General features: G+C 34.9%; 1 protein-coding gene across 1 annotated transcript in view; it reads left to right on the plus strand.

Annotated features, from left to right (window-relative positions):
* VIRMA (vir like m6A methyltransferase associated) overlaps nucleotides 1–15,655 on the plus strand; it is a 61,330-nt gene that overhangs the window by 40,240 nt on the left and 5,435 nt on the right. Inside the window, exons 17-20 of the mRNA XM_028110490.2 lie at nucleotides 2,550–2,682; nucleotides 13,775–13,927; nucleotides 14,386–14,546; nucleotides 15,105–15,201. Coding sequence (XP_027966291.1) covers nucleotides 2,550–2,682; nucleotides 13,775–13,927; nucleotides 14,386–14,546; nucleotides 15,105–15,201 — 544 coding nt within the window. The remainder of the gene's footprint in view (nucleotides 1–2,549; nucleotides 2,683–13,774; nucleotides 13,928–14,385; nucleotides 14,547–15,104; nucleotides 15,202–15,655) is intronic.

Here is a 15,655-nt window from a genome sequence, read left to right on the forward strand (position 1 = left end):
GTTGAAAACTTATGTTCCAAATACCGTGTTTGGTTCTGGCTCCTACTTTCTCTACTTCCTTCTGATAAACCTATCTCCTTATTTATATTCTCTCTCAGTTGGTAGCACCTGCTGAAAATCCCAAGTTTTCCTCCTCCTCCTACTCCATCCCGTCTCTCACTATAGTCTTTACATTTTACTTGTGGAATGTCCTTTTTCCTATTGCCTCGGTATTTACTCTATATCCTTTAAAACTCATATTCTTCACCTCCAAGAAAGCAAAAAAACTTTCCTTGATTCCTCCATTCCTAGCTCTTACAAATAACCTTTGTATACATTTGCCATAGCATTATCTGTGATGTTTTTGGCTTTGCTGGATTCATGTTTCTGGCCTTTTTCCTGTCGGTAATCTTTTCCTAAATTGTCTTAATCTATTCCCTTTTCTCCCTGTAGCTCTAATTTTTCTGCTAAGCTCCAAATAACCCATCCATCTATTTGACATCTCTGTTTGGTTGTTTAATGGACAATTCAAACTGAATAGACCTAAAGCAGAGCCCTTGATACTCTTGCTTCAAGCATTGTTTCTGTCTGTTCATCCCAGTAAATGTTATCACCATCCACTCAAGTATTTCTTGGTGATACTCACTTTGATCACTTGAGTGAGATGCTGTCTGTCAGGATTCTGCACTGTAAACCTAATAATTTCCCACTTTTAATTACTAAATATTTTGTAGAATATATTTTGAGACTATGCAAATATCTTATTTCTGCTTGAAACTTTTGTTCACTAATTTTAGTATTCATCAGTGAATCTTGGCGTGTGGCAGTTTTTACTGTGATGTCTTAATGCAAATTTCCTATTTCTCTTACTCCTTTTTAATTTATTAATTATCCTTTTGTAAGGAAGAATTATCTCTTTTCCCTCATTTGTCTACTTATTTAGGGATTTATGTTAGTATGGACTTACGGACATTAATTTTTTCTTTGTATGATAATCTAATGCTGTTGTTACTCATTTTGTTGTTCAACTTGTATCACTGATTTTGGTTCTTCTCATTGGATAGAGCTAGGAAATACATGCATGTGTCCTAACTCATGCATATACACATCTACATTTGTTTTTGTATGTATTTATTTGTATGTATGTATTTTTTAAAATGAGTACATACTGACATTTTGACTCCAATATCAGATGTTCATTATAGTTTTCTCCCTTTTCCTTGTAACTTCATTCGTGTTTCATGTTGTATAGTTCTGTGGATTTTGACAAATGCATAGAGTCATGTGTTTATCACCACAGCTGCATATAGATTCCAGTGCACTACTTTTTTATAGACAACTTCTTTACAAGTTGAGCAACAAAAATACCAGATTTTGGTATTGTTAGTTTTTTAAATTTTAGACATTCTAATAGGTATGTAGGGCACTCCAGTTTTTGATAGGTCATGAAAGTAAGGCTCATTTGCTTAAGGTTATATGTAGAGGCTAGTAATTGGTGTAAAACCATGCTTTTTTTATTAATCATATTATCTATCTTTGTATTTGATCTCATTCCTGTTTGTTGTGCCTTGTCCATTTCATTATTTCATAAGGTTCTCAAGAGCAGGAGTCTATCTTTCTCTCTTTTGTATTACTTTACCAAAGTCTCCTATGGTGGCATCTCAGAATCCAACCACATCTTTTAAATACAAACACTGCATGTTTAGTGTTAATATAATCTTATTTTCATTTTGACTATGAATTATTACAACTTAAAGGACACAATTGAATATTAGAATACTTTGCCCTTGAAATTCTCTGTTGATCAACAAAGAGCTGTGTAAATGTTCACAATAATTTTATCAGGACTATATTGTCATGATTGTTTTGCCTAAATCTGTCAGTATCAGGGGTTGACAAACCATGGGCCACAGGCCGAATCCAGCCCACTACCAGTGTTTGTAAATACAGTTTTATTGGAACATAGTCAGCATTTATGTATTGTTTATGGCTGCTTTCCCACACTACACAAGCAGTTGAGTAGTTAACAACTGAGACTGCTGTTGTGTTGTATATGTACAAGCGTTGTTGTATAGCCTGCAAAGCATAAAATATGTACCATCAGGTTCTTTATATAAAAAGTTTGTAGATCCCCAGCCTACATCCTGGATTTCCTTCTATCAGATTATAGTGCCATAAAGATAGTTATTTTTTGTAGTTATTATGTAAATCGGCCTTTCTGGTCAGGTTTCTGAGATAGCTATAACCTCTTTATTTTAGAGAAATCCTCAGGCTATAAAAAAGTATAAAAATAGGGAACCTCGAAGTTTCTTTTGCTAAGTTTTATATCTTTATATTTGGGGTAAATATTTTCTTTTTTGGGGGGAATGTTTTCTTTAAGAGCTTGAAGCTTATTTTTAAAAGGAGGTATCTGTAGATATTACCTTGTTAAATGGTTTATGTACATAGCCACACCAAAACATTTTTTAAATGGTGGACTGAATTTTGTTCTGTCTGAGCTGGAGAGTTTATTTCTTATACTAGATTTATACATTCAAATTTCAAGACATATCCTCTCTTTTTATTTACAGTTCTTTAAGGAAAAACAGTAATGCTTTGCATAGTTTACTGAAACGAGTGGTCAGCACATTTAGTAAGGACACAGGTGAACTTGCATCTTCATTTTTGGAATTTATGAGACAAATTCTTAACTCTGACACAATGGTAAGTGTACATATATGTATATGTATTTGATATTTTTTAAATTTACAAACTTTGTCATAAGTTAAAAAAATCACTTCCATTCAAAAATATCTTAGGATGTGTTTTAGAAGTTTGAACTTAGAATAGTGTTTTTTTTCTGTGCCCTTATCCCATTATAAATGCAAGTTTTTGATTTATAAAAAAGATGTTTAAGAGCAGAATTTATTGAACTCTTTTTAAATTTATTAAGCATCATTAATTTGTGAATACTCTATGACTTGGCTGCTTAGAGAAAAATACTACCCATAGTGCCTTCCTTTTTTTTTAAAGGTTTATTTTTTAGAGAGAACGCACGCATGAGTGGGGGAGGGGCAGAGGGAGAGGGAGAGAGAATCCTTAAGCAGAGTTTCCTCTGAGCTTGGAGCCTGACTCAGGGCTTGATCCATCATAGATACAAATTAAAGATACAAATTAAAGATTATTTCCCCAACTCTAAAATCTTATTGTTAAAATCTAATTACGAATTTCTCTGGCACCTGTGTGGCTCAGTCGGTTAAGTGTCTGCCTTCGGCTCAGGTCATGATCCCAGGGTGCTGGGATCGAGCCCCGCATCCGGCTCCCTGCTCAGTGGGGAGCCTGCTCCTCCCTCTGCCTCTCCCCCTGCTTGTGTGCTCTTTCTCTATATCAAATAAAAAAATTTACTTTAGTTAGCACTTTTTGGCTGCCTATTGTGTTTGTAGTTATTTTTGTGCCAATTTTATCAGCAAATTTGTGTTTGTTTTGTGTCAGATATACTTTATTAAAGCGATTAAGTTTACCAGATGCTTTGATTCTGAAAGATCAGATTTTGATTCTGAAAGATAAAGAGCATATTTAATGGTAGGACTGTGGCTATTGTAAAGAAATTTTAGAGTTTTTACTTAATGGAAGACTACTTATTAGCTTATTTTATCAAATCCTCTGGTGTGTTTTAATAAATCAGTTTGACAGATTTTCTTACACACGTCATCAATTAAATAGTTCCTAATCAAAAATCACTAACCACTGTTCATTCTTGTTATCCAAGAGCTACTGGGCCCTCAGGACTGCTAATTAATGCTTTTATTCATCCCTTATCAATGTGTTTCCTTTTCTCACCTCTTTCACTGAGAAGATCAAGGTCATCCTGTTTGGTTTCTAAATCCTTTCACTCTCTCTTAGATTCTATCTCTGTTCTTTCTAACCAATTGTTTTCCTTCCTTAATCAGAGGAAAATGCCCCCCCTCCATTGCTTCATTTCTATGACGTAGATCTTATACCTTCTAGTATCATACCTGGCTCCTTTCCCTCTCCTCTGTTTTCCTCTCCTCTCTCTCTCTTTCCTCTCCTTGCCCTTGGCTACTTGATAGAATCTCTGAATATCCAAAACCAAATTCATTATCTTCCCACATACACTTGATTTATCTTTTATCTGTCCTACTTTTATATCATGATCTTCTTTGCCCTTCAAGACAGAAATGAGGGTGCCTGGGTGGCTCAGTTGGTTAAGCAACTGTCTTCGGCTCAGGTCATGATCCTGGAGTCCTGGGATCGAGTCCCGCATTGGACTCCCTGCTCAGAGGGGAGTCTGCTTCTCCCTCCGACCCTCCCCTCTCTCATGCTCTCTCTATCTCATTCTCTCTCAGATAAATAAATAAAATCTTTAAAAAGAAAAAGACAGAAATGATGAAATAATAGTCAACTTCCCCCTTTTCTTCATCCTCTTTAGCAGCCGTCATTCCTGTCAGTTTTATTCATAAAAACGTTCATATTTCATTGCTTTGTATTTCACCACTATTACCTTAGATTTCCTTCTTGCTGCTGCTTTTTTCATAACATTTTTATTGATATATGATCTACATCTCATAAAATTCACCCCTTTAAACTAACAATTCGGTGGTTTTTAGTGTATTCATAGAATTGTGCAACCATCACCACTATCTAATTTCAGAATGCTTTTAGAATTCCGAAAAGAAGCTCTGTGCCTATAACAGAAACTCCCCATTCCCCCTTTTTCCTAGGCCACGGCAACCACTAATCTACTTTTCTGTCTCTATATCAGTTTCTGCAAAAAGATTGCTGAGATTTTGATAGGGATTCTGTACTGAATCTGTAGATCAATTTGGGGAGTATTACTATCTTAATACTATTAAATCTTCATATCCATGGACATGGCATGGCTTTCCATTTATTTAGATTGTCTTTGATTCCTTTCTGAGATATTTTGTAGTTTTCAATATACAGATCTTGTACCTCTTTTGTTAAGTTTATGGCTCTAAACTGGGAATTTTTGGGATGCCTGGGTGGCTCAGTTGGTTAAGCATCTGCCTTCCACTCAGGTCATGATCCCAGAGTCTGGGATCAAGCCCCGCATCGGGCTCCCTGCACTGTGGGAAGCCTGCTTCTCCCTCTCCTCCCCGCTTGTGTTCCTGCTCTTGCTGTGTCTCTCTGTGTCAAATAAATAAATAAAATCTTAAAAAAAAAAGTTAAAAAAAATTGGGAATTTTTAAAATGCTGTTGTAAATTGGAATTTTTTCTTACTTTCCATTTTTGAATTGTTCTTTGCTAGTGTTTAGAAAAATATAGTTGATTTTTGTATATTGATATTGTATCCTATAACTTTGCTGAACTTGTTTTTTAGTTCTAATAGTTTTTTTGTGGTTTTCTTAGGATTTTCTATATACAAGATCATGCCATCTACAAATAAGATAGTCTAACTTCTTTCTCTCTCTTTTTCTTTCTTTCTTTTTTTTTAAAGATTTATTTATTTATTTTGAGAGAGTGAGAATGAGAGAGAGAGTACATGAGAGGGGGGAGGGTTAGAGGGAGAAGCAGCCTTCCCGCTGAGCAGGGAGCCCGATGCGGGACTTGATCCCGGGACTCCAGGATCATGACCTGAGCCGAAGGCAGTCGCTTAACTGACTGAGCCACCCAGGTACCATCTTTATTTCTTTATTTTCTTCCTTCCTTCCTTCCTTCCTTCCTTCCTTCCTTCCTTCCTTCCTTCCTTCCTTCCTTTCTTTCTTTCTTTCTTTCTTTCTTTTTTTTGCCTAATTGCCCCTGCAAGAACCTCCGGTACATATTGAATAAAAGTAGAGCGAGAATTGACATCTTTGTCTTGTTCCTGATCATAGGGAGAAGACTTTCAATCTTTCACAATGAGATACAGTGTTAGCTATGGTTATTCATAGATACTCTTTATCAGTTGAAGAAATACTTCTGTTCCTAGTTTGTTGTATGTTTTTATCATGAAAGTTTGTGGTATTTGTTAAATGCTATTTCTTTGTCTTTTGAGATGATCATGTTTTTCTCCATGTTCTATTGATATGTAGTATATTATATTGATTGATTTTCACATGTAGAACTGGCCCTGTATTCCTGGGATAAATCCCACTTAGTCATGATACATGATCCTTTTTTTTTTTTTTTTTTTTTTGATGTATGGTCTTTTTTATATGTTGCTGGATTCAGTTTTATTTTATTGAGGAATTTTGGGTCTCTATTTTTTTTAAGATTTATTTATTCATTTTATAGAGAAAGAAAGAGTGCTCACCAGAGCAGGAGGAGTGACAGAGGGAGAGGGAGAGAATCCCATGCAGACTCCATGCGAGCATGGAGCCTGATGCAGGGCTCAGTCCTGATGCTGAGATCATGACCTGAGCCAAAATCAAGGGTCAGATGCTTAAACAACTGAGTCATCCAGGCACTCCTGGGTCTCTATTTATAGGAGTATTGGTCTACAGATTTTTTTTCTTGTGGCATCTTTGGTCTCATAGAGTGAACTCTGTTAAGTGTTCTTTCTGCTTTTATTTTTTGGAAGCATTTGTGAAGGATTGTATTCATTTTTTAAACATTTGGTAGAATCACCAGTGAAGCCATCTTGACCTGGGCTTTTCTTTGTGTAAAGTGTTTTTGATACTAATTAAATTGCTTTACTCAATATAAATCTATTCAGATTTTCTGTTTCTTCTTGAGTCAGTTTCAGTAGTTTGTGGCTTTTTAGGAATTTATTCCTCTTCATTCAACTACATTAACTTGATGGAATATAGATGTTAACAGTATTTCCTTATAAACTTTCTTACATCTGTAAGATTGTTAATGGTGTCCTCTTTTTCATTCTTGATTTTCATAGTTTGAGTCTTCTCTCTTTTTTTCCTCCTTTTGGTTAGTTTAGCTAAAGGTTCGTCAGTTTTGTTGTTTTTTTCTTTCCAGATAACCAAATTTTGGTTACTTTGATTTTTTTCTTTTCTTTCTTTCTTTTTCTTTTCTTTTTTTTTTTTTGAGAGAGAGTGAGCAGTAGGGGGAGGGACAGAGGAAGTGAGAAAGAGAGAATCCCGATTAGATCCCTGCTGAGCGAGGAGCCCAACCAGGGCTCAATCTCACAACCCTGAGATCATGACCTGAGCCAAAATCAAGAGTTGGACACTGAACCAACTGAACCACTCAGGCGCCCCTTCTTTGATTTTTTCTATTATTTTTCTGTTCTCTATTTGTTCATTTCTGCTTTTATCCTTACTGTTTTTTTCTTCTACTCGTTTTGAGGTTACTCTTCAATTTCTAATTTCTTCAGGTGGAAGGTTAGGTTATTATTAATTTGATATTTTCTATTTATATGTTTTTCTTTTTAAATGTAGGCATTTACAGCTATAAATTTTCTTCTGTACACTGCTTGTAGCATGTCATGTTTTTGGTTTTGTTCATCTCTAAGGATTTTCTAATCTCCCTTGTAATTTTTTCTTTGGCCCATTGGTTATTTAGGGGTGTGTTTAATTTTCACATAGGTGTGACTTTTCCAAATTTCCTTCTGTAATTGATTTCTAACTTCATTCCATTGTGGTCAGGGAGCATACTTTGTTGAGGCTTGTTTTACAGAATAGGATATGTGCTATCCTGGAGAATATTCCATGTGCCTTTGAGAAGAATGAGTCTTCTGCCACTGTTTGGTTGCATGTTCTATACATGCCTTTTAGGAGTTGTTGGTTTATAGTTGTTCAAGCCTTCTGTTTCCTTGTTGATTTTCTGCCCAGTTCTACCCACTACTGAAAGTAGGGGACTGAAGTCTCCAACTATTATTGTTGAAATGTCTGTTTCTCCCTTTACTTCTGTCAGGTTTTTGCTTCCAGCATCTTGAGCTCTACTGTCAGGTGCATATATGTTCATGTTTGTCTTCCTGATGGATTGATGCTTTTGTTATTATAAAATGTCTTTCTTCATCTCTAATAATAACTTATGTCTCATAATAACTTATATCTAAATCTTTATTTTGAATTACTGGTATAGCCACTCTAGCTCTGTTTTGGTTATTGTTTGTATGGTATATATTTTTCTTCTACCCTTTTACTTTCAATCTGTTTGTATCTTTTAATCTAAAGTGTGTCTCTTGGGGCACCTGGGTGGCCCAGTTGGTGGAGCATGCAACTATTTATCTCAGGCTTGTGAGTTCTGCTCCATGTTGGGTGTGGAGCCTACATAAAAAATAAAGTGTGTCCCTTGTAGATACCATATAGTTGGATTGTGTTTGTTTTTTTTACATTCTGCCAATTTCTTTTGATTGGTATAATCTATGTTTAATTACTGATAGGATTTATGTCTGGTGTTTTGTTATTTACTTTCTACATAATCTTTTTTCTCTTTATCTCTATTATATTTTGTGTTAAATAGATATTTACTGCTTTGCCATTTTAACTTATTTTTTTTTAAAGATTTTATTTATTTATTTGAGAGAGAGAGAGAATGAGAGATAGAAAGCATGAGAGGGAAGAGGGTCAGAGGGAGAAGCAGACTCCCTGCTGAGCAGGAAGCCTGATGCGGGACTCGATCCCGGGACTCCAGGATCATGACCTGAGCCGAAGGCAGTCGCTTAACCAACTGAGCCACCCAGGCACCCTTAACTTATTTTTTTAAAGATTTATTTATTTGACAGAAAGAGAGAGAGAGAGAGCACAAGTAGGGGGAGCGGCAGGTAGAGGGAGAAGCAGTTTCCCCGCTGAGCAAGGACCCCGATGTGGGACTTGATTCCAGGACCCTGGGATAACTACCTGAGCTGAAAGCAGACGCTTAACCAGCTAAGCCACCCAGGTGTCCCCATTTTAACTTTTTTTGTTATTTCTTTTGCTTTTTATTTTTAAGTTATTTTCTTAGTGGTTTTCCTGAGTACTACATTTAACACCTTAATTGAATACAATCTACTTCACATTAATACAATATAATTTTAATAGTATATAAAAGATGCTACAGTATAGCTTTATTCCTCATGCAAATTACATTTTTATACATTATGAGCCCATCTACACAGTTTTGTCATCATTGCTTTATTTTGTTGTCTTTCAGTTCAGATAGGAGAAGAAGAGTTACAAACAAAAATATGTTACTATTGCCTCTTACCTATATATACTTCACTGACATTCTTTATTTTCTCATGTGGATGTAAGTTGCTATTTAATGTCCTTTCATGTCAATTTGAAGGATTCCCTTAAGTATTTTTTGTGGAGTAGGTCTGCTAGTGAATTCTTTTTTTTTTTTTTTTAATCTAGAACTGTCTTATTTTTCCCCTCTTTTTTGAAGGATAGTTTTGTCAGTTATAGAACTCTTCGTTGATAGCATTTTTCTTTCAGCACTTCAAATATGTCTTCTCTCTAAATTCTGGCTTCCATTGGTTTCTGATGACAAATCAGTTAATCTTTTGAGGATCCCTTTTATTAGCTGAGTCGCTTTTGCTACTTTGATTCTCAATAGTTTGATCATAGTGTGTCTAAGTATGAATTCCTTTGAGTTTATTCTACTTGGATTTTATTCGTCCTTTTGGAAGTATAGATTAATGATTTTCATTAAATTTGGGGTGTTTTCAGCCATTATTTCATATATTCTTTGTGACTCTTTCTCTCTTTCCTCTTTCTCTTGGGTTCTTATTATATGTATGTTGGTGCTCTTGATGGTACCCAGCAGGTCTCTGAGGTTTTGTTTATGGTTCTTCGTTCTTTTTTCTTTCTGTTCTTTAAAGTGGATCATCTCAGCTGACCTATCTTTAAGGTTGAGCCCCTCTACTGAATTTTTTATTTCAGTTACTGTACTTTTCCACTCCAGAATTTATATATAGGTTTTTAAGAATTAATTCTTATACCTTTATTTATATTTTCTTGCAGAGTATTGTTATCAGCCTTCTTTCCAGTTTCCTTCAAAACATTTACTTCTCTCATATATTCTGAATAGTTCTGTGTGAGTTCATATCTTTGTAAATCAGACCTCAGATCATGTCCCTCCATCCTACAATAACTTTTGGTGTCTGTTGAATAAATTCCAAACTTTTTAGCATGGCATTCAAGACTATTTACTGTATGACCAAAAAGCTACCTTTGCAACCACTTCTTCCTTAGAAACATTTTATACTATGCCATCATCCTTAAATCTCATCTACATATACACATCTTTCCTTGGTGATGCTTCTCTTAGCTTTTGATCTCTCTCTTTTTTGATAAAACTGATCTGTTCATAGTGCCTGTTTAATTCATCCCACTTTGTGAAGCCTTTGAGATCACTTTTCTTTCTGTACACTTTAAAGGATGTTATTAGATTTCTTTTTCATAGATCGTTTACAGGCCTTTTTACCATTTCCCATCCTACTTTCTGAAGAGTAGCTCACTTAGGTCAGAAAGCATATCTTTCTAGCTTTTTCCCAGAGTACTTGTACAGTGTCTTGTATGATCTAATACAAGCCTTATATTTAATATTTATTTATAATTATACTACATAAATATATGTATTTATAATTAACATTATATTTAATACACAAACAATATATTTAATATGAAGCATTGTGTTTAATACAAATAGCTGTGTTTGACAAATGAATACAATTTGATTTGAAACTGTATCACAGACAAATTTAATAGAATTTTCATTTTCATTTTCCTGAAATAATTTTGTAGAGTATGGTTTTAAAAATCTTCTTAAAAATTCTTTATTACTGGGGTGCCTGGGTGGCTCAGTCTTTGGGCGTCTGCCTTCAGCTTAGGTCATGATCCCATGCCCCTGGGATCAAGTCCCACATCGGGCTCCCTGCTCAGTGGGAAGCCTGCTTCTCCCTCTCCTGCTCCCCCTGCTTGTGTTCCCTCTCTTGCTGTATCTCTCTCTGTGAAATAAATGAATAAAATCCTAGGGGTGCCTGGGTGGCTCAGTTGGTTGAGCGTCTGCCTTTGGCTCAGGTCATGATCCCGGGGTCCTGGGATCGAGCCCCACATCAGGCTCCCTGCTCCACGGGGAGCCTGCTTCTCCCTCTCCCACTCCCCCTGCTTGTGTTCCCTCTCTCACTGTGTCTCTCTCTGTCAAATAAATAAATAAAATCTTAAAAAAAAAATCTTAAAAAAATTCTTTTATTACTATTTCTAATAGTAGTGTGTGTACAGAATATTTCAAATTGTGCTAAATTCAACCCTAGATTTTGTAAAGATGGCTTTTAGTACAAAGTAAGTGAATTAAAATGTAAAGTGCATTTTATTTTGTTCAAAACTATTTCTGCTCATAATAATGAAAAAGAGATAGTATGGAGAGATGAAAAATTTGCATTGTTCTGAATATTTTAATTCATAGTTTTTTATCCTCCTTTTTTTAAGATTTTTTAGAGGAGCTTTAGGTTTACAGCAAAATTGAGTGGAAGGTACAGAAAGTTTCCATATACTCCTTGTTCCCCCATATCCCCCATGCACAGGCTCCCTTACTATTGCACAGTCTTCCCTACTATCTCCTATTATCCCCTAATATCCCTTACTATCAACCTACTAACCTACTGCATTACAATGATATATCGATGGATTTACATTGACACATTATCACAATCCATACCAATATCCACATTGACTCACTATCATAATCCATATCAAAGTCCATAGTTTATATTAGGGTTCACTTGGTATTGAACATTCTGTGGTTTTTGACAAATGTATAATGATGTGTATCTACCATTGTAGTTTCCTGCACAATAATTTTACTGCCCTCAATCTTCTGTGCTTCACTTATTTATTCTTAACCCTTGGCAACCACTGATCTTTTTACCTCTCCATAGTTTTGCCTTTCCAGAATGTTAGATAATTGAAATCATACAATATATAGCAAGTCTTCAATATATTTTCATGGCTTGATAGCTCTTTTCTTTTTAGTGCTGAATAATATTTTATTGTGTGGCTATCTTACATTTTATTTATCCATTCACCTAGTGAAAGGCGTCTTGGTGGTTTCCAAGTTTTGGTGATTATGAATAAAACTGCTATAAACATCTATGTGCAGGTTTTTGGGTGGATATAAGTTCTCCCCCCTTTCTTTTAACTGATTTAGTCTGTTGTCTCTGACCTTTAAAAATAATGACCATTGTAATATTTTCTGATTCAGCTACACTAAACTTTATATCTCTTGGTGAAAGTGATATGAATAACAGAGTGAGGAAAGAAGCAGATACCTTGATAATTTGTAATCTGGTTAATATACTTATATTCTATATAATATATTTAGTCTTTTAATTTGTCCATTTTATCAACATTTAGGGGACAGTTCCTTTAAAGAGAACCCTGTATAGTCTGTTTCTGTCAGTGCACTCTATTCTTAACTCATTTACCTTAATTAAAAAAAAATAAAACATAGTCTAGACCATTGTCAACCTACCCTTTACCCCACCTTCAAATAAAGCAAATAAAACTCCTATAATGTTTTATTGAATTTCTCATTAAAACTATATACCCTCTTCCTTAACACAACAGTAGGTGACTTCCTCAGTCTAGTGTTTATGAAAGGTACAAATGTGCTTCAGGCATAGTGTCAGTTTGAGTGGGAATCTATTAAGAATAATTTTCATTTGGGGCACCTGAGTGGCTCAGTCAGTTAAGCATCTGCCTTCGGCTCAGGTCATGATTCCAAGGTCCTGGTTTCGAGGCCCTCATCAGGCTCCCTGCCCAGCAGAGAGTCTGCTTCTCCCTCTTCCTCTGCCTTTCCCCCCAGCTTGTGCTCTCTCTCTCTCTCAGATAAATAAATAAAATCCTTAAAAAAAAAGAATAATTTTCATTGAAATTTGTCCAGTTATAAGACATAAATTGGGAACTCCAAAGGAAATTTGTATTTTTAATGCCTATTTGAAAATACTAAATCCTGCATCTAGATTGGTGTGTATAGTCTCCTCTAAGAGACCATATTCATTTTGAGCCGTTTAATATGGGGTGCTTGGTTGGCTCATTTGGGAGAGCATGCAACGCTTGATCTTGGGGTCGTGAGTTCAAGTTCCACGTGTAGAGCTTACTTAAAAAATAAATAAACTTAAAAAAAAATAAAATGGGCAATGCATGGGGAATATAGTCATTAATACTGTATTAACTTTGTATGGTGACAGATGGTAACTAGACTTACTGTGGTGATTAGTTCTCCATGTATACAAATATCAATTCACTGTTTGTATACCTGAAACTAATATAATACCATATGTTAATTATACCTAAATGAAAATAATAAAGTGGGATTGTGTTCTAAAGATTTGGAACTACTTAAGCGTCCTATCACATGTGACAATGTGGATAGATTTATTTTCATGAACCAAGATTTGGTTTGCTAGATGAATTTTCTAGTATTAAATTATTATCATGCCAGAATTCATTTTATTATATGGCTTTTTAAAGCAGGAAATATTAACTTTTTTCATCACAGAATATAGCCTTCAATATGGTAGTTACTGTTTTCTTTAGTTGTTTGCCTTAACTCCAGAAAGATAAATTCAGGTTCTATCAGTTCTTTATTATAGTAGGCATTTTATTGAGAATCAGTTAGTATGTTACATGTCCTGCAAGTGCCATTGTATTTACATTGGATGTTTTTATTGAGAAATCTGGCTGCTAATAAAATGAATATGTGTGCTTATCTATTTATTATGTGAGTCTTATTCAAAGAGACATATTTCAGCCTTGAGCTGACTAAATCTTTCTTAAAACTAGCCATTTATACTGATGTAAAACCAAAACATTGAGGGGAAGATTGCAGCAAATGGCTTAAATATCGAATAAGTTTGGAAGCATCTTTGCAAATTTCTCTGCTCTCAAATTTAACTTGTGTGTGACATTTACAGGGATGTTGTGGAGATGATAGTGGTCTCATGGAAGTAGAGGGAGCTCATCCATCACGGACAATGAGTATTAATGCTGCAGAGTTAAAACAGCTTCTACAAAGCAAAGAAGAAAGTCCAGAAAATTTGTTCCTTGAACTAGAGAAGCTTGTTTTGGTAAAAAAAGAAAAACAGAAACAAGATAAAAACAGCTCATTCCCAAGATACATTTTCTTTTCTCTTTGACTAGTACAAGTTTTTCGTAGTGACCTTTTTAAATAGTGAACCCTCAGTTGGATGCTTATAAAGTGTGAAATACTCTTTGAATTAATAATTTGGGGTGAAGTCCTCCATACTATTATGAATCTTAAGGAAGAAGGCAGTAGTTTTTGAATTATCTATTGTTTGAATGCAGGGTACCCCCTGCTACCATTCTTTAGAAATAAAATGACAAGTGTTTTTCATGTTTGTTTTATTTGAACATGTTTAATATTAAGTTGATAAGTTTTTGACGGTGTTCCAAATTTCTTAGTAATAAAAAAATATAACATTTTCTACTAAAGAGTCAGTAGATTATGGGCATAACTGTTTGAGTTTTACCTGCATCATCTTATTCTGCTTTTGTCTGTATCTAGGAACATTCAAAAGATGATGACAATCTGGATTCTTTGTTGGACAATGTAGTTGGACTTAAGCAGATGCTGGAGTCATCTGGTGATCCTTTACCTCTTGGTGACCAGGATGTAGAACCAGTACTTTCAGCTCCAGAATCTCTCCAGAATCTGTTTAACAATAGGTAAAACAAGGAATGTTTTGTGGCTAAGTAGATAATGGGTATTTAATGACTGGGGTCTAAAGAGGGCCAGCAAACTATTTTTCTGTAAAGGGCCAGATATAAAAATTCTAGGCTTTGTAGGTGACATTCAGCCTCTGTTGCCTATTCTTCTGTAGCGTCTTGTTTGTTTCTTAGGGCTTCTTAAAAAACTTAAAAAAAAAATAAACCATTTCTAGCTTATAGGCTGTACACAAGCAGGCTTTCAGAATAGGGGCCATAGTTTACTGATCCCTGTTCTAGAGGTTATATGCCTCTTGATCTTTGGAGCACTGTACTTTTGAAGTGTAATGACTATTCAGTTTGATGGAATTATTCCCTAAATTTAGAAAAAGTAAATATATGGTTTCCGTACCCATTGGTACAATGTAATAAACTCGGTTTTTAAGTACTAATTTTACTAATAGTTTTAAGGTGAGAGTACCATTTTTAATTGTACCTTCCACGGATTTTGCTTAGAAGATAAGCTAAAATATTTGATTTTGGAATTCTGCGTTTTACCAAATACCTTTCTTGTTCTAGGACTGCATATGTGCTAGCTGATGTCATGGATGATCAGTTGAAATCCATGTGGTTCACTCCATTTCAGGCCGAAGAGATTGATACAGATCTGGATTTGGTATAAGTAATTTTATTATTAAATATTAGAAAAAAGTTATTGTTGATTTTTTTGCTTTTTGTGTGTATTAGCACTAAAATAAGTTAGATAGCATATGGCTGTTAAAAGCCCATTTGGGGACTAGTACTGCATTATTTTTATATCAGTTGCCCACTAATGGTATCTAGAACACTCAGTTCTTTCTAATTAGTGATCTGTATATTTGAGAATGAGATTTTTTTAGGGAAAAATTATGTTTTTGCCTAAGGACCCTGAAGCACTTTGTTTTCTTATATTTGTAGGGTATAGAATAGAGAAAAGTATCCCACAAAATTACAGTTTATTCCTGTTTTGGGGTTTAAGGAGAGGGATGGTATTTTGGCAATCTGCTCCTAATTTGGGGGAAATGTAAAGAATCAATTCGTTAAAATAATATAGGTACAAATGGGACTTCATATTCTTAAACATAATGCTG

Source organism: Eumetopias jubatus, unplaced genomic scaffold, assembly GCF_037043125.1.
Source record: "Eumetopias jubatus isolate StellerSeaLion01/CBP00866 unplaced genomic scaffold, mEumJub1_p1.0 scaffold_4, whole genome shotgun sequence".
Taxonomy (NCBI): Eukaryota; Metazoa; Chordata; class Mammalia; order Carnivora; family Otariidae; genus Eumetopias; species Eumetopias jubatus.